This window comes from Heterodontus francisci, chromosome 10 (assembly GCF_036365525.1).
Source record: "Heterodontus francisci isolate sHetFra1 chromosome 10, sHetFra1.hap1, whole genome shotgun sequence".
NCBI lineage: Eukaryota > Metazoa > Chordata > Chondrichthyes > Heterodontiformes > Heterodontidae > Heterodontus > Heterodontus francisci.
In genome coordinates, this window is record NC_090380.1 from 10,240,202 (window position 1) to 10,259,908 (window position 19,707).

Sequence of the window (19,707 nt, forward strand, 5' to 3'; positions counted from 1 at the left end):
AATAAACTGAGTTATAACAGAAGTGTAAAAAGATGGTTCAAGATTAAGCGAGAGAACTGGCTATTAAAAATGAGTTAAACTGTCTGAACAGCAATGCACTCAGTGTCTGTAATAAAAGAGGTAAACTGGAGGCAGTTGCAAGGAACCAGACATAGTCGGGATTACTGGGACAAGGCTACAGAGAAAGCAAGACTGGGAATTAAAATTGCAGGATAGAACATATTTAGAAAAGATAGAGAGGGAAAAGGGGAGATGGAGGAGCTGTATTTATTAGAGATAGTAGAAAAAAGTGATGCAACTATCAGCAAGACAGAAATGGATTCCAAATAGATAGAGATAAAAGATAACAAAGGATCAGTCACACTAATAGGGGTCGACTACAGACCACTTAATAGTAGAAGGGAGATGAAGGAAGTAGTTTTCAAGCAAATTAAACAAAACACAGAAAAATAATTACAGGGGACTTTAACTACCCTAAAATTAATTGGCCAGAAGAGGTCAGTAAAGGGGATAAGGGGATGGAGTTCCTACAATGTGTACTTTCTAACTCCTTTCTAATTCAGTATGGAAAAAGCCCAACAAGGGAGGATTCACGACTGGATGTAGTAATGTGGAATGAACCAGACCACACAAAGAGAAGTAAAAGGAGAGGAACAACTCGGCAATAGTGGGTATAGTGTAACATTGTTTAATTGTGAAGGACATAAGCATGACATAAGACATTGGAGAAAAACTGATTTTGAGGGGCTGAGAATAAAACCTAGGAAAATAAAATTGGAAACAATATTGGCAAACAATGATGTAAAACATCAATGGGAAACATTTAAAATGTGTTCAACAGAGGGCATGAGAAATATATTCCACTAAAAAAAAACTAAACACTAATGAGGCACCATGGATGAATAAAGACATAAGGAAAAACTGAGAGTAAGGAAAGAGGTGTAGGGGAGAGCATGACAAGGGAGAATATGAAGAAATTAGGAGACAAGTCAAGAAACAATTAGGAAGGCAAGAGGAACTATGAAATTAAATTATCAAAGAACATAAAACAAAATAGTAAAATATTCTACAGGCATATTAATAAAAATGAAAGTTGGGGTGGGAATAGGGCCACGAAGGGATGGATTGAATAAAATCACAGGCAGCGATAGCAAAATGGTACAAACATTAAATCATTATTTTGTTTCTGTATTTACCAGCGAGATGGATAATTGGGCAAGACATCAGAAGAGGTTAGAAATGGATGGATAGAAAATTGGTTGGCGGACAGGAAACAAAGAGTAGGGATAAATGGGTCTTTTTCTGAATGGCAGGTAGTGACAAGTGGGGTACCGCAGGGATCGATGCTAGGGCCCCAGCTATTCACAATATAAATTAATGATTTAGATGAGGGAACTAAATGTAATATCTCCAAATTTGCAGATGACACAAAACTGGGTGGGAGGGTGAGTTGTGAGGAGGATGCAGAGAGGCTTCAGGGTGATTTGGACAAGTTGAGTGAGTGGGCTAATGCATGGCAGATGCAGTATAATGTGGATAAATGTGAGGTTATCCACTTTGGTAGCAAAAACAGGAAGGCAGATTATTATCTGAATGGCTATAAACTGAGAGAGGGGACTATGCAGCGAGACCTGGGTGTTCTTGTATACCAGTCGCTGAAGGTAAGCATGCAGGTGCAACAGGCAGTAAAAAAGGCAAATGGTATGTTGGCCTTCATAGCGAGAGGATTTGAGTACAGGAGCAGGGATGTCTTGCTGCAATTATACAGGGCCTTGGTGAGGCCACACCTGGAATATTGTGTGCAGTTTTGGTCTCCTTATCTGAGGAAGGATGTTCTTGCTATAGAGGGAGTGCAGCAAAGGTTTACCAGATTGATTCCTGGGATGGTGGGACTGACGTATGAGGAGAGATTGAGGCAGTTAGGATTATATTCGCTGGAGTTCAGAAGAGAGAGAGGGGATCTCATAGAAACCTATAAAATCTAACAGAACTTGACAGGGTAGATGCAGGAAGGACATTCCCGATGGTGGGGGGGTCCAGAACCAGGGGTCATAGTCTAAGGATACGAGTAAACCTTTCAAGACTGAGATGAGGAGAAATTTCTTCATCCAGACAGTGGTGAGCCTGTGGAATTCGCTACCACAGAAAGGAGTTGAGGCCAAAACACTATGTTTTCAAGAATGAGTTAGATATAGCTCTTGAGTCTAAAGGGATCAGAGGGTATGGGTCGAAAGCAGGAACAGGTTAATGAGTTGGATGATCAGCCATGATCATAATGAATGGCGCAGCAGGTTCAAAGGGCCGAATGGCCTACTCCTGCTCCTATTTTCTATGTTTCTAAATGATAAAACTGCATTTAAAATAAAAAGAGACAAAATAGTAAATAAACTAATCCATGCATTTTAAAAGAATCGAGGGAAGAAATAGCAGAGGCATTACTACATGCATTTAATAATTCATTAGAAAAAGATGTAGGGTCAGAAGACTGGTAGATAGCTAATGTTATTCCTATATTTGAGCAGGGGGATAGAGAATGTTCAGGGAACTAATGACCAGTCAGTCTAACAATGGTGGTAGGAAAGATAACGGAATCTATACTAAAGGAGAAAATAGAAAAATATCTGGAAGCCAAAAATGTAATAATGAATAGTCAGCATGGATTTCACATGGGAAAGTCTTACTTGACCAACCTCATTGAAGAGGTAAGAGAGAGAGTGGACAGGGGAATGTAGTAGATGTAAGATATCTAGATTTCCAAATGACCATTGATAAGGTATCACATAACAGACTACTGAATAAGGTCAGAGCAAGTGAATCAGGGAAAAAGTTGCAGAATGGCTAGCTAGCTAGCTACAAGAGAGAGAGAAGAGAGTAGGGGTAAAGGGTCGGTGTTCAAGGTGGCAGAATGTGGAAAGTGGGGTCCCACAAGGATCAGTGCTCGGACCACTACAGCTGTTCACAGTTTATATTAACGATTTAGGATCAAAAACACAGTCTCTAAATTTGCTGATGACACCAAATTTTGTGTGTGTGTGTGTTTGGCGGGGAGGGGGGGTGGGGGGGTGGGGGGGTGCAGTGTTAGTCAACACTGAGGAGGACAGCAATAAATTACAAGAAGACATTAATAAACATGCAGCATGGGCAAACAATTGGCAAATGAATTTCAACATGGATAAGTTTGATGTATTATATTTTGGTAAGAAGAGGTCGCATATTACTTGGAAAATAAGTATTTAAATGCTGTAGAGAAGCAAAGAGATCTGGGAGAACAAATGCACAAATCATTAAAAGTAGTGACACATGTTATCAAGGCCAGAAATAAAACAAACCAACCACTAGGCTTTATTTCTGCAGGGATAGAATTGAGAAGTAGAGAAATTGCTCAACTTGTTTTGAACTTTGGTTAGATCACACTTGGAGTACTGTGTGCAATTTTGGTCACCGTATTATAAAAAGGATATAGAGGTACTGGAGAGAGTGCAACAAAGATTTACAGAGGTAATACAGAACGGAGAAGTTATACCTATCAAGAAAGGATGAACAGCCTGGGTCTCTTTTCTTTTGAAAAGAGGAGGCTGAGAGGTCACCTAATAAAATTATGAAAAGTTTTGAGAGTGAATACACAGAGAATGTTTCCACTTGTGGGGAAGAGCAAAACTAGAGGCCAGCGATATAAGATGGTTACCAAGAAATCCAAAAGGGAATTGAGAAGAAACTTCTTTACCCAGAGAGTGGTGAGAATGTGGAACTGACTACCACAGGGAGTGGTTGAAATGAATAGTATCGATGCATTTAAGGGGAGACTAAAGCAGCATATGAGGGAGAAGGGAATAGAGGGTTACAATGATAGATTCAGATGACGAAAGATGGGAGGAGGCTCGAGTGCAGCATAAATGCCAGCACGGACTTGTTGGGTCGAATGGCCGGTTTCTATGCCGTATATCCTATGTAATAATATTGCAATCAAACTTTGTTCACCAAAAACAATTCTAAAACATATCCTCCAACTCACTGTGAGCAACATCATGAGTGATCAGCTAGTTTATTATGAACTTGTTATTAGGCCCATAAAGCAACACACAATTATTTACACAAGAAAAAGACAAGGAGAAATATTTTTTTTACACGTTATGATCTGGAAAGTACGGCCTTAAAGGGCAGTGGAAGCAAATTCAAAAGGGAATTTGGATAAATATTTTGCAGGGCTATGGGTAAACAGCAGGAGAATGGGACCTTTTTGGATAGCTCCTTCAGAGAGATAGCACAGACACAATGGGCTGAATGGCCTCTTTCTGTGCAGTATGATTCTATGCTGCCCCATTTAGTCTTGAGCAGTGACAATAAATATCAGAAAGTTCACTTCAGATTCTGGACCACCTCTAAACAGAACCTTCTGGTTTGCATTAATCATTCTTTAGACGCATTCTGACCCAATTATTTTATTTTCTTAAATTTTATTTTAAGTGCCAACTCAATGATTTGCATTAAACAAAGTCTTAAATGCTCTCGAACACGAACCTTCACTGGCTGCGATTTTGGTACTTCCAATAAGTTCAGAGATTTTCGTTGAATAATTGGAACTTTCATGGGCAAATACATGGAAACCGCTGTGTGAAAAATAAAAGTAGATATTCGGAAAGTTGGAATAAGCAGCACTTTCACCAGCTTGGACAATATTTGTCTTTACACCTATCTACTATCTATTTTAATTAATCTATTTCAACTATTTCTCAGCTTGCACAAAGATATTAAGGGAATTCCCTTAGATTCGGATGCATTGGCAATTAACTCATTTACAGTAAAGATGAATCATACTTATCCCCGTACAAAGTCATGTAATTCAGCACTCCAGAACAGGAAGGGAGAGTGTATAAGTGTGTGCATATATATATTATATATGTTTATGTGTGTGTGTCTATGTGTAGAAGGGTGTTTGAGGAGTTGTGTGAGGGAGAAGGGAGTTGTTCGAGGGTTTGGAATGGGTTATGCAGGTGGGTTTGGGGTGTAGGGGAGGTTGCATACCATTCAAACCTTCATAATGAAAGGCTCTGGAGATCTTAACTCATCCTCCTGTCCAAATCCAGTGGGAAGCAGCGACTGGCCTGTGTCGGACAGTCGCCAGGGACACAAAGGAACAGGCCCCAGCGCTCAGCCGTGTGTTTGGAAGATTGGTGGGTGGGAGCAGGATAGGGGGTGGTCAGGAGGACCTTACTGTTGGGGGAGGGATGTCCAGCGCAGGGGAGATGAGAGGTTTCCTTGTGGGGCCACAGAGAAGCACTCCTGATCCTGCTGGCCCACCCGAAAACTGAATAAACTCCCCCTTTCTGGGTTCCCCACACCCCTCAGAGTGTCTCTTATTTGTGTTTGTCCTGGCAGCGAAGCCACAGTGGATTATCTCCCCGTGCGGTAAAGACTGCTGCTTTAAAGAAAGACCTGCTACCTTTCGGCACTGCCTTCTCTATTGCTCAGAAGAGTAGATTACAATCGGAACCCACATGAAGGCAGTGAGATCCGTGCGAATAAGGCACATTGGCCAATTTACTTGCCAGGCAGGGAGGGTAAAATTAGCCCATATATATCCCTCTCCTCTCCAAATATCTCACAAAAACAATTGCAAAACAGCTGTAAATGTGGTGTAACTCTCTCATTCTTATAAAAATAAGCTTTGATTACTTGGTAATTCGAGTCCCCTTGCTTTGGCCACCATTGAGATTATGTCCCTTGTGGTGTGTGCAGCTTCAAACACATGATGCATTCCTGGGTTCTTGGACGTTGGGGGCAGTCGCTTTGATGCCGGAGTTGTGCTTTGTAGCAGATGATTTATGTACTGCACAAGCTCATCCTGAATATCAACTGTGTATCAAAAAGAATAGCAGCTACAAGTCAAAAAATCCTTACATTTAGACCGTATTCTTGAACAGAAATTGAAAGCAGTACTTGCAAACCCAAAAGGAATATTTTACACTGGAAAACCTGGGATCTTTCGATGATTTCACAAATCCTTTTCCTCTCAGTAGATCTGAAATGATTTTCAGCATCACGCCTCCTTGAGACGTCTTTCCAGAAATTAGATCCTAACCCAAGACTTGCTCATGTGCACAGTGCTAACTTCCTAAAATACTGCAGATATAAAAGAACAAAAAAAAAGAACAAAAGAAAATTACAGCACAGGAACAGGCCCTTCGGCCCTCCAAGCCTGCGCTGATCCAAATCCTCTATCTAAACCTGTCGCCTATTTTCGAAGGGTCTGTATCTCTTTGCTTCCTGCCCATTCATGTATCTGTCTAGATACATCTTAAAAGACGCCATCGTGCCCGCGTCTACTACCTCCGCTGGCAACGTGTTCCAGGCACCCACCACCCTCTGCGTAAAGAACTTTCCACGCATATCCCCCCTAAACTTTTCCCCTCTCACTTTGAACTCGTGACCCCTAGTAATTGAATCCCCCACTCTGGGAAAAAGCTTCTTGCTATCCACCCTGTCTATACCTCTCATGATTTTGTACACCTCAATCAGGTCCCCCTTCAACCTCCGTCTTTCTAATGAAAATAATCCTAATCTACTCAACCTCTCTTCATAGCTAGCGCCCTCCATACAGGGCAACATCCTGGTGAACCTCCTCTGCACCCTCTCCAAAGCATCCACATCCTTTTGGTAATGTGGCGACCAGAACTGCACGCAGTATTCCAAATGTGGTCGAACCAAAGTCCTTTACAACTGTAACATGACCTGCCAACCCTTGTACTCAATACCCTGTCCGATGAAGGAAAGCATGCCATATGCCTTCTTGACCACTCTATTGACCTGCGTTGCCACCTTCAGGGAACAATGGACCTGAACACCCAAATCTCTCTGTACATCAATTTTCCCCAGGACTTTTCCATTCACTGTATAGTTCACTCTTGAATTGGATCTTCCAAAATGCATCACCTCGCATTTGTCCTGATTGAACTCCATCTGCCATTTCTCTGCCCAACTCTCCAATCTATCGATATTCTGCTGCATTCTCTGACAGTCCCTTTCATTATCTGCTACTCCACCAATCTTAGTGTCGTCTGCAAACTTGCTGATCAGACCACCTATATTTTCCTCCAAATCATTTATGTATATCACAAACAACAGTGGTCCCAGCACAGATCCCTGTGGAACACCACTGGTCACACGTCTCCATTTTGAGAAACTCCCTTCCACTACTACTCTCTGTCTCCTGTTGCCCAGCCAGTTCTTTATCCATCTAGCTAGTACACCCTGGACCCCATGCGACTTCACTTTCTCCACCAGCCTACCATGGGGAACCTTATCAAACGCCTTACTGAAGTCCATGCATATGACATCTACAGCCCTTCCCTCATCAATCAACTTTGTCACTTCCTCAAAGAATTCTATTAAGTTGGTAAGACATGACCTTCCCTGCACAAAACCATGTTGCCTATCACTGATAAGCCCATTTTCGTCCAAATGGGAATAGATCCTATCCCTCAGTATCTTCTCCAGCAGCTTCCCTACCACTGACGTCAGGCTCACCGGTCTATAATTACCTGGATTTTCCCTGCTACCCTTCTTAAACAAGGGGCCAACATTAGCAATTCTCCAGTCCTCTGGGACCTCACCCGTGTTTAAGGATGCTGCAAAGATATCTGTTAAGGCCCCAGCTATTTCCTCTCTCGCTTCCCTCAGTAACCTGGGATAGATCCCATCCGGACCTGGGGACTTGTCCACCTTAATGCCTTTTAGAATACCCAACCCTTCCTCCCTCCTTATGCCGACTTGACCTAGAGTAATCAAACATCTGTCCCTCACCTCAACATCCGTCATGTCCCTCTCCTCGGTGAATACCGATGCAAAGTACTCGTTTAGAATCTCACCCATTTTCTCTGACTCCACGCATAACTTTCCTCCTTTGTCCTTGAGTGGGCCAATCCTTTCTCCAGTTACCCTCTTGCTCCTTATATATGAATAAAAGGCTTTGGGATTTTCCTTAACCCTGTTTGCTAAAGATATTTCATGACCCCTTTTAACCCTCTTGATTCCTCGTTTTAGATTGGTCCTACATTCCCGATATTCTTTCAAAGCTTCGTCTTTCTTCAGCCTCCTAGACCTTATGTATGCTTCCTTTTTCCTCTTAGCTAGTCTCACAATTTCACCTGTCATCCATGGTTCCCTAATCTTGCCATTTCTATCCCTCATTTTCACAGGAACATGTCTCTCCTGCACGCTAATCAACCTCTCTTTAAAAGCCTCCCACATATCAAATGTGGATTTATCTTCAAACAGCTGCTCCCAATCTACATTCCCCAGCTCCTGCCGAATTTTGGTACAGTTGGCCTTCCCCCAATTTAGCACTCTTCCTTTTGGACCACTCTCGTCTTTGTCCATGAGTATTCTAAAACTTACGGAATTGTGATCACTATTCCCAAAGTAGTCCCCTACTGAAACTTCAACCACCTGGCCGGGCTCATTCCCCAACACCAGGTCCAGTATGGCCCCTTCCCGAGTTGGACTATTTACATACTGCTCTAGAAAACCCTCCTGGATGCTCCTTACAAATTCTGCTCCATCTAGACCTCTAACACTAAGTGAATCCCAGTCAATGTTGGGAAAATTAAAATCTCCTATCACCACCACCCTGTTGCTCCTACAGCTTTCCATAATCTGTTTACATATTTGTACCTCTATCTCACGCTCGCTGTTGGGAGGCCTGTAGTACAGCCCCAACATTGTTACCGCGCCCTTCCTATTTCTGAGTTCTGCCCATATTGCCTCACTGCTCGAGTCCTCCATCGTGCCCTCCTTCAGCACAGCTGTGATATCCTCTTTGACCAGTAATGCAACTCCTCCACCCCTTTTACCTCCCTCTCAATCCCGCCTGAAACATCGATATCCTGGGATATTTAGTTGCCAATCGTGCCCTTCCCTCAACCAATATAGTAACAAGATTTCAGAATGTGATGGTTGTTGTCCACTGCATCATATGAAAAACTGATCTGGTTCACTATATAAAGGAACCTGATTAAGAGATCCCACTCTCAGGACTGGGCATAACTTTGACTTAAAATAGCCTGTTGCAGCGGGAATTTGTCTCCTTATTGCACCACAGGGCATTATGCTTAAGGTGTTTACATAGGTTGATAGGTTGGAGGGCAGCCAGGAAAGAAGCTGGAATGACATGACTGGCAGAATATCATTTGATGCTACCCATCAGGATCAAAAGTGGCAGCAAAATTTTCATTTAGAAAATTCAGAACAACAATTTGCATTTTTAAACAAGATATGACTGTCTCTCCTGATCCTTGAGAATTACATTGAATTTACAGCATAGAAACAGGCCATTTGGCCCAACTTGTCTATGCTGGTGTTTATGCTCCACACGAGTCCCCTCCACCCCACTTTATCTCATCCTATCAACATATCCTTATATTCCTTTCTCCCTCATGTGTTTATCTAGTTTGCCCTTAAATTCATCTATACGATTTACTTCAACCACTCCCATTCTCACCACATTCTGGGTAAAGAAATTCCTCCTGAATTCTCGATTGAATTTAATATATTTGTCTCCTATAACATCTGGACTCCCAAGTGGAAATATCTTCTCTACATTTACCTTATCAAACACTTTCTTAATTTTATTAGCCTTTATCAGGTCACCCTTCACCATCTTCTCTTTTCTAGAGAAAAGAACTCCAGCTTGTTCAATCTTTCCTTGGGTTCATCCTTGCGAATTTTTTTTGCACCTTCTCTACTGCATCTGTATCTGTTTAATGCTACTGTGTATGAGTTCTGGGTCAGTACTGTGTCTTTCACACACTCGAGTGCTCTCACCTTTCCTCTATAGAGCGTCCTCTTGAGTTTGAGCTCTTCTCCCTTGAGCATGGATGGTTTTTCACCTAAAACTCAACCTAAATATCTGCTCACAGATGGAATATAATTCAGCTACCATTCCATGTACTTTGTACAGAAACAGTGGCACAAATTTTAATTTAACCCATCCATCAGGATATCACCAAGATGTGATTGGCCATTTCACTCTCTGCCCTATTTTACCTTCCACTGACATTAATGGAAGGTGGGCAGGTTGAAATTAGCTCCACCCCATCAAATCTTTTAGCTTACTTCAATTAGAATTCACTACAAATATTTACTTTCTTTTTTATATTTACCCTATTAAACAGAAAGCAATCTTTGATCACACTAATTTATAATTAGGTACTTCCAAAGCTTATACAGAAGACCAGCATTTTCCACAAGTGTGAAAGCCGAGCCTATTATAGATGTGCAGTAGTGTACAAGCAGCATTTGGAAGATTCCTACCATCATTTCTATAGCATGAATCATGCACAGATACAGCCTCTTCCACCTCATCATTCGGACTGACACTGTCTTCACTGAAATAGTCATCGAACAGAAGACCATCAGGTCCTGGATCCAAGAAACTCAGATGTGTGTAGCACGAGGTGATCAGAAATTCAGATATTTTGCCAGTTTTTACTCTAAAAGGTTAAATATCAGTTAGTTAGCTTTACAATTCATCATCATTAAAACATATCCACCCAATAATCCAAACAAAAGTGACTACAGTACACACATCATTAACTCTGCCTTTTTAAAATGGTCATATCCAGTAAAAACATATATTCCTAACTTTTAAGATATAAACTTTATTCAATGTGGACTCTTTGAAATTGATATTTCCTTTAAAAAAAAGTGGACAATGTGCTGTAAAGATGGCTGTCAAAGGTCAGATGACCTGGTCTGTGTATTCAACAACTGCCTCATTGTCTGTTAAGGACAAAAGGATACATTCCAGACTAAAAGATGTCATCTACACCCATCCTGAAACTATCAAAAGACATTCCTGAATAAATGAATTTCTTCTGAGACAAGGAAGGTGTGAAGTAGCCACATTGTAACAGAATGGTACCCATTCAGACATCAATAGATAGCCATGGATTCATAATCCATTGAATGGTCACACCAGGGGAGAAGGCCATGTGCCAATTAAAAGAAGCGCTCATGTGATGGACCTTAAAGATGGCCCTCTGGAGAGAGAAGGGAGATCACAACATCACAGAAAGCAGTCCTGCAAGAGGCTGTGGAAAGAGATCCAGCCTGAATAAGGGAATTGCCCTGCTCCTAGTTCTACACTTCAACTGAGAACTGAAAGTGATCACCACCTCTAATCTGAAGTCTTAACTAGCCGAAATCTACAACACCTCAAGACTACAAACACCTGGGCCTGAACCTTTAAAAGAGACTGTCCTACTTGGAAGATTCAACAGGTTTACAGTAAACCATGAACACATACCTCACTTTAAGCCACTTACCCTTTTCCTCTCTATCTCTCTGTTCTTGTGTGTATGTGTGTGTGAATAAATGTGTGCGTGAGTGAGGTTGCGATCATTTGGGGAATTGTGTAAAAATAGTTTTTTTTTGTAACTATGAGAAAACTTGTCATTTGTCTGTTTATTTGACCTTAAAAAACACTCAGGGACTAACATCATCTTAAACAAAGAACGATTGGGGTCAGTTGGGAGGTGAACAGTGGGAACCACCCACACCCCATACTGTAACAAAATACACACATTTGCATAAACGTTCAAATCTATATACAAGCTCATACCTAGCCCCACCAAAGTATCCATCCTGTAGCTTTCGGAGCGTACAGAGAATATTTGAGTCAATATCTGTTCCGTCCTCAGCTGCAACAGAAATAGGGCAAGTTTAAAAAGTACAAGACACTGCTATATGTTCTCTATCCTTCAACTCAAAGGCTGAAAACTTGACCTGTCCATGGTCAAACAAATAGTATTTGGAGGTCTCGATCAGGAAGAACATTTCAGCATGAAATTTGATGTGACATTAAGGAAACGACTAGTAAAGGGTAGGGCTGTACAGATTACCTGAGAAAACGAGTATTGTATTCTACTTTACCAGAGGCAGCAATGCTGCATTAAAGCTGGGCCCATACATGGTGCAGGAGACCTGGGAAATACCACTACCTTTTTGCTTAAGCTGCACAGAACTAGAAATGACATCTGGTATAAAAAATGAGAGAATATGAAAGCGCTCAGTGTAGTCTACATTAATAGTGACACGAAATGACACATTTCACAAGGTCCCAAATTCCACTCTCGATCTGTTCTAAAACAGTGAATCTTCACTGGAGTGAAAATTGTACCCTCCGCATTCCTGCATTAGGGATCAGGAAAAAAAACAACCAGGATCCCCATTTCTAATGATCATCCAAAGTATAGCTTCCTTTCCCAAAAGGAGTTCTCATCAAACGGGAACACTGTTGTCTTCCCAAGGCCAAAAGCACAATATCAAATCCCAACATTCCATAAGGTTTTTGTCTTGCAGTTATTTCCTGCCCATTTTCAAAGTGACTGTGCTGATTTTCTGAATACCATGTCCGTTTCATATAACCTATGCATTTGCTCCTGTACATCCAGGTCTGCACACTGAACAGTTAAATTATTTATGCACTGAAACTGCAGGAATAAATATATAGCTCACAGGAAAAGTCTGGTTACTGCAACTGTTAGAAATCAGAATTATAAACTGCAATTGCTAGAACCAGCATGTCCAGTCATCAGGTGGAAAGAGAAAGACAGGGTGAGAAACTAATCTCACTTCACAGATGCTGAAGAGGCGATTGCATACTTCCAGCAGTTTCAGTGTTTCTTGCACAGAGTCCTCCTGCACACTCCGTCAGAGGGGCTCCTGGACCAGCAGGTCATCAGAGAAAGCAAATCGACAATGCTTTTAAGAGCCTTCCACAGAAGGGAGGAGGGAACATATTCCAGCTGGAAACAAGGGGTTGAAAGATGCTTAGATAAAGAGAATAAGTGGAGAATAATATTCTGTGAGGGCAGGGAAATAAGAATAAAGAAGGTCTGTGAGAGAGTGGAGGGTAGGAGTGGTGAATTAAATTACTAGGCCAGTAGAAACGGTTTAAAACTAATGAAGTGAGGTTGAGAGGATTCAGGAAAGGGTAAATTCAAAAACAATAAATGTCGAGGCTGTAGACCAGAGTAATGACTTCGGCAAAAATAAACAGAGTGGGTCAGGAAGGAACAGAAAGCTTAACAACGGGAATGGGACATTAATGGCTATGGTGACATCAGGGAAAACTAAACAAATTAGATCAATTAGTAGAAAGGATTGAAATTAAGATAATTGATGTAATAACCATTATGGAGATATGGTTATAAAGTGACCAAGGCTGGGAGCTTAATATTCCAAAGAACAAAGAACAGTACAGCACAGGAACAGGCCATTCGGCCCTCCAAACCGGTGCCGATCTTTAGTCTAAACTAAAACCTTCTGCACTTCCGGGGACCGTATCCCTCTATTCCCTTCCTATTCATATATTTGTCAAGATGCCTCTTAAACGTCTCTATGGTACCTGCTTCCACCACCTCCCCCGGCGGCAAGTTCTAGGCACTCACCACCCTCTGTGTAAAAAACCTGCCTCGCACATCCCCTCTAAACTTTGCCCCTCACACCTTAAACCTATGTCCCCTAGTAACTGACTCTTCCGCCCTGGGAAAAAGCTTCTGACTATCCACTCTGTCCAAGCCACTCATAACTTTGTAAACCTCTATCATGTCGCCCCTCCACCTCTGTCGTTCCAGTGAAAACAATCCGAGTTTATCCAACCTCTCCTCATAGCTAATGCCCTCCAGACCAGACAACATCCTGGTAAACCTCCTCTGTACCCTCTCCAAAGCTTCCACGTCCTTCTGGTAGTGTGGCGACCAGAATTGCACAGAATATTCTAAGTGTGGCCTAAGTAAGGTTCTGTACAGCTGCAGCATGACTTGCCAATTTTTATACTCTATGCCCCGACCGATGAAGGCAAGCATGCCGTATGCCTTCTTGACTAACTTATCCACCTGCGTTGCCACTTTCAGTGACCTGCGGACCTGTACGCCCAGATCTCTCTGACTGTCAATACTCCTAAGGGTTCTGCCATTTACTGTATACTTCCCACCTGCATTAGACCTTCCAAAATGCATTACCTGCAGGATAGTTAATTTTTAGAAAAGGTTGGCTAAATGGAAGTGAAGGAGAGGTAGCCCTCATAATAAAGGATGGGATAAAGACGGTAGAGAGGAGGGGGGTTGGATTTTCAATCCGGGGTCGGGAACCCAATGTCCAGATCATTTCCAGGTTCCAACCCCGTGCTGTGTCTGCGACACTAACACAATGCTATTTAAATAGGTAAAGTCCCCAATTGGGCTGGAGGTGAGCTCGGCATGCAATTATTAACACCAGGCACTGCCTGGAAACAGGAACTGACTCTGGAGTGTAATACTGAAAGGCAGACAAATGGCAGCCAGAGGATCAGAAGGAAATTTTCAAAGCGGCCAACAGGAAGAGCAAATAGTCTGGGGCAAGTTAGTGCACACCTGTCAGGAGCACTGCAGGTAGTCGGACCTGAATTAAAGTGTTGCAAAAAAAAAGGGTTATTCAAACTAAGGTGCACGAGTGGTGGTACAAAGTTGCCATTGCTTGAGTAGAGCAGGTCAGGTACCTCGTGATTAACTGTTTGTCTCCTTGTATGCACCATGAGGCCGCTGGCCCTCTGCTCTCCTGCCTGCTCCAATCTGCAGGGCCAGTCATGGCTGCCATTTGTCTGCCTTTCAGTATTACACTCCAGAGCCACATCCTGTCTCCAGGCAGTGCCTGGTGCTACTAATTGCATGCTGAGCTCACCTCCAGCCCAATTGGGGACTTTGCATATTTAAATAGCACTGTGTTAGCCCATTAACAAGCTCTTCAATGAGCTTAACGGGCAATTCATTGTAGGTGAACGGATTGCTGGCTCCCCAGTCCCAATCCCCCCAACCCGCCTGTCCACTCTCCACACACCACTCCCCCACCCCGCTCCCCCCTCCCCCGCCCAACTCTCCCCACCCCCACTCCCCCCTCCCCCGCCCCACTCTCCCCTCCCCCCCCGCCCCACTCTCCCCTCCCCCACTCCACAAGAACCACCCCTCCCTCCCCTCCACACCTCCCACCCTCACTTTGAAAATTGCAGCACGTTCCGGAGGCCTCGCAAGACTGACACGTCATCAGGCAGCATTATTTACAAAGTGTCCACTCCAGACCTCACCCCCCACAGGTGTTTGAAAATCCAGCCCCAGGATCTTAACTCAGAAAATCAACATGTAGAATCATTGATGGGAAGTCTTGGGGTGCGAGGGAGATGTCTGAGGGGTTTCTGGGGTCGAAGGGGATGTCAGAGGCATCTCAGTGGTGAGCAGTTGTCGGAGGGATCTAGGGGGTGAGGGGTTGTCTGAGGGTCTATGGGGTGAACAATGGACCTGAACACCCAAATCTCTCTGCACATCCATTTTCCCCAGGACTTTTCCATTTACTGTATAGTTCACTCTTGAATTGGATCTTCCAAAATGCATCACCTCGCATTTACCCTGATTGAACTCCATCTGCCATTTCTCTGCCCAACTCTGACAAATCTGTTAGGAGTTTTCTGAGGATAAGGTCAACCAATGGATGCAGTGTGTTTGGTTTTTCAAAAAGCTTTTGATAAGGTGCTACACAAGAGGTAGTAACACAAAACTGGGACTCGTGGGATTGGAAACAGACAGTGGGAATAAACAGGTCGTCATGTTGTTAGGGTCCATAGCCTTTGCAGTATCCAGTGCCTTCGGCCGTTTCTTGATATCAGGTGCAGTGAATCGAATTGGCTGAAGTCTGGCATCTGTGATGCTGGGGACCTCAGGAGGAGGCCCAGTTGGATCATCAACTCGACACTTCTGGCTGAAGATGGATGCAAATGCTTCAGCCTTGTCTTTTGCACTGATGTGTTGGGCTCTCCCATTGTTGAGGATGGGGATGTTTGTGGAGCATCCTCCTCCTGTCAGTTGTACAATTGTCCACCACTATTAATAACTGGATGTGGTAGGACTGCAGAGCTTAGCTATGATCCGCTGGTTGTGGGGTCGTAGCTCTATTGCCTGCTGCTTTCACTGTTTAGCAAGCATGTAGTCCTGTGTTGTAGCTTCACCAGGTTGACACCTCATTTTGAGGTCTGCCTGGTGCTGTTCCTGGAATGCCCTCCTGCACGCTTCATTGAACCAGGGTTGGTCTCCTGGCTTGATGGTAATGGTAGAGTGGGGGATATGCTACTGATTGTGGTGGAATATAATTCTGCTGCTGCTGAATCCTCAGAGCCTCATGGATACTCAGTTTTGCATTGCTAGATCTGTTCTGAATCTATCCCATTTAGCACGGTGGTATTGCCACACAACATGATGAAGCATGTCCTCAGTGTGAACATGGGACTTTGTCTCCACAAGGACTGTGTGGTGGTCACTCCTACTAACTCTGTTATGGACAGATGCATCTGCAATGGGTTGATTGGTGAGGACGAGGTCAAGTAGTTAAGATGTTTCCTCTGGTTGGGGAGTCTAGAACCATGGGGACACAATATCAAAATAAGGGGGAAGCCACTTAGGACCGATGAGGAGAAAGTTCTTTACTCAGAGGGTTGTGAATCTTTGGAATTCTCTACCCCAGAGGGTTATGGAAGCTCAGTCATTGAGCATATGTAAAGCAGAGATTGACAGATTTCTAAATACCAATGACATGAGAGGATATGAGGATAGTGCGGGAAAAAGGCACTGAATCAGCCAGGATCGTACTGAATGACAGGGCAGGCCCGATGGGCTGAATGGCCTGCTCCTGCTCCTATGTTCCCACTTGTTGGTTCTCTGACCATCTGCCGCTGACCCAGTCTAGCAGCTATGTCCTTTAGGACTCGGCCAGCTCGGTCAGTAGTGGTGCTACCGAGCCACTCTTGATGATGGACATTGATGTCCCCAACCCAGAGTGCATTCTGTGCCTTTGCCACCTTCAGTGCTTCTTCCAAGTGGGGTTCAACATCGAGGAGTACTGATTCATCAGCTGAGGGAGGGCAGTAGGTGGGAATAAGCAGGAGGTTTCCTTGCCCTTTTTGACCTGATGCCATGAGACGTCATGGGGTCCGGAGTCAATGTTGAAGGCTCCCAGGGCAACTCCCTGCCGACTGTATACCACTATGCCGCCACCTCTAGTGGGTCTGTCCTGCTGGTGGGACAGGGCATACCCGGGGATGGTGATGGAGGTGTCTGGGAGATTGGCTGTTATGTATGATTCGGTGAGTATGACCATGTCAGCCTATTACTTGTTTAGTCTGTGCAATAGGTCTCCCAATTGTAATATCAGTACCCAGATATTTGTGAGGAGGACTTTGCAGGGTCAACAGGGCAGGGTGTGTCATTGTCACTTTAGGTGCCTAGGTCGATGCCGGCTGGGTGAATGGGACAAAGCAAGTGCTTTAAAACTACATGCAATCAACACCCTACCAGCTGTGAAACTACTTTAAACATCAAGTAAAGATACAAGGAAACATGCAAAGCCAAATCTAATCAGTCACTCCTTGGGGAATATAAGGTGTCTATTATTTCAATTTCACCAGACTGCGCATGTTAGCAATCTAACCATCATTGTCATTTCTCAAAAATAAATACCATCAACTATTGATTGTTACTGAACAAGTAATATCTATCACAGAAGGAGGCCATTTGGCCTATCATGTCCATGCCAGCACTTTGAAAGAGCTATTCAATTAATCCCACTCCCCTGCTCTTTCCCCACAGCCCTTCCAAGTTTTCCTTATGTCGTAAAATGAGTAATCATGATATTTATTTATTTTTATTTGTTTAGAGATACAGCACTGAAACAGGCCCTTCGGCCCACCGAGTCTGTGCCGACCATCAACCACCCATTTATACTAATCCTACATTAATCCCATATTCCTACCACATCCCCTCAATTCCTCTACCACCTACCTACACTACGGGCAATTTATAATGGCCAATTTACCTATCAACCTGCAAGTCTTTGGCTGTGGGAGGAAACCGGAGCACCCGGCGGAAACCCTCGCGGTCACAGGGAGAACTTGCAAACTCCGCACAGGCAGTACCCAGAACCGAACCTGGGTCGCTGGAGCTGTGAGGCTGCGGTGCTAACCACTGCGCCACTGTGCCGCCCATGTCATATCTGCCATTGAGATTAATTCTGTTTCCAACAAGAATTACAGAGAGAAGTTAGAGTCTTACATAGCATGCTCTTGGTGATTGGAAACGTGACTGTTGGACGACCTGTCACCTTCCAACAGGAGAAGAGGTAAGCAAGGTCAGTGCGGAGCATTTCCACAATCATACGATTATCCAGGGCCAAATAAAACTGATGTTGATCGATAAACTGTTCATTAAAAAAGCACAATGAAAAATGATTAAACAGCAGAAAACCCTTACACGTATTTAGAATATCATATACTCCGGGGAAGGGAAATAAACATTTTGGTAATTTTCATTTGATATAACACTGAGGAAATGTTCTAAAATATCCAAGCCTAAAACTGAAGCGGTGAAATGCGTATTTCTTAATTCTGCCCTTGTAATAATCTTCATATCTCGTTTCCCCCCCACAACCACCAAGGGGGAAGTGGATTAGAACTCTCAGCAATGGAACTGTTTTGAAAGGCAATTTTCATTTTTAGCCCACAAGCCAAATCATTTTCACAGGAATGGGAGAGGATAGGGAATAAAACAATGATTTCCAAGCAGATATCTGCCCGAATGTTAAACATTCAGAAGTATCAACATGCAACCTAACTCTTCCAATTTGACATTTTGTGCTAAATGTTTACAATGTTATTGAACATATCAAAGCAATGTATGCGGCGTTATGAGCTGAGTTTTAGGATGCAGTTATGTATTCCACGGCACAAGTTGAGAAATAGTTCAAAGAAATGTACTATTAACTTCTGGACAATTCAGATGCTTACCTGTGGAGTAAAAGTGAAGGTCTGGTTTCTGATTACATATAACTTGGATGTACCAAGGACACCAATATGTCTATACGGGCGCCCACTGAGTTTCAGTTTCTTATTGCATCCTGTTAAGAGATGAAACAATCATTCCACTTGTTGCTTCACCATCAGCAAGGGGGCACAAATTCTTTTGATTGCTTCACAGAAGAAAAAAAACTCTGCCCAAGCCTAAAACAGGAAGTCATACTGACTCTGGTGAAGGAAGACTTTTCCACCTCACACGTTCCACATTCTCCAACGCCAGGTCTATAAAGTGAGGAGGATTGGTCACTCTGCCACACGTAGCCAGGTCCTTGCCCTGTTATTTCTCTCAGTGCGCCAGCCCAGCAATGTGCTACAAATTCGTTAAAGCTGGCACAGAGGAAAGCCTCAGGATCCATCTCTCACACGGAGAAGAAATGGAGAGTGCAGGAGGGTATGAGAATCAGGTAAAGGGAGCAAGAGATGCTGCAGGAAAATAGGGAAAGGAATCAGGAGGCAGGAGATGAAGAGGGAAAGAGGAAACTTTTTACCAAGAGGCAGTGATTAAACTGAATAGCTGAAATCAGAAAGTGGCCAATTTGACAAACTACAAATTACACAGTCAAGAATGAACAGTTTATGATTTACTGTGCACTCACTGCCATACAAAGAGAAAGCGAGATAGAAGGGAAAGAGAAATGAGAAAGAGATAAAGAAAAACTGGTGAAAGAAAGAGAGAGAGCATGAAGAAAAAGAGAATGAGACGCAGCACTGGAAATGTATCTGCTCCACAAGAACAAAAGCAGATAAATGAATCTCTGTCAATATTCTCCAGACTTTGT

General features: G+C 43.2%; 1 protein-coding gene across 3 annotated transcripts in view; it reads right to left on the reverse strand.

The window, feature by feature from the left end:
• The window catches only part of LOC137374285 (phosphorylase b kinase regulatory subunit alpha, liver isoform-like), a 285,712-nt gene that overhangs the window by 157,080 nt on the left and 108,925 nt on the right, over window positions 1-19,707 (reverse strand). For all 3 annotated transcript variants that reach the window (XM_068040091.1, XM_068040092.1, XM_068040090.1), the window contains exons 16-21: window positions 18,860-18,969; window positions 18,129-18,273; window positions 11,618-11,696; window positions 10,309-10,487; window positions 5,674-5,853; window positions 4,519-4,607 (exon numbers count right to left, since the gene is read on the reverse strand). In XM_068040091.1, coding sequence (XP_067896192.1) covers window positions 4,519-4,607; window positions 5,674-5,853; window positions 10,309-10,487; window positions 11,618-11,696; window positions 18,129-18,273; window positions 18,860-18,969 — 782 coding nt within the window. The remainder of the gene's footprint in view (window positions 1-4,518; window positions 4,608-5,673; window positions 5,854-10,308; window positions 10,488-11,617; window positions 11,697-18,128; window positions 18,274-18,859; window positions 18,970-19,707) is intronic.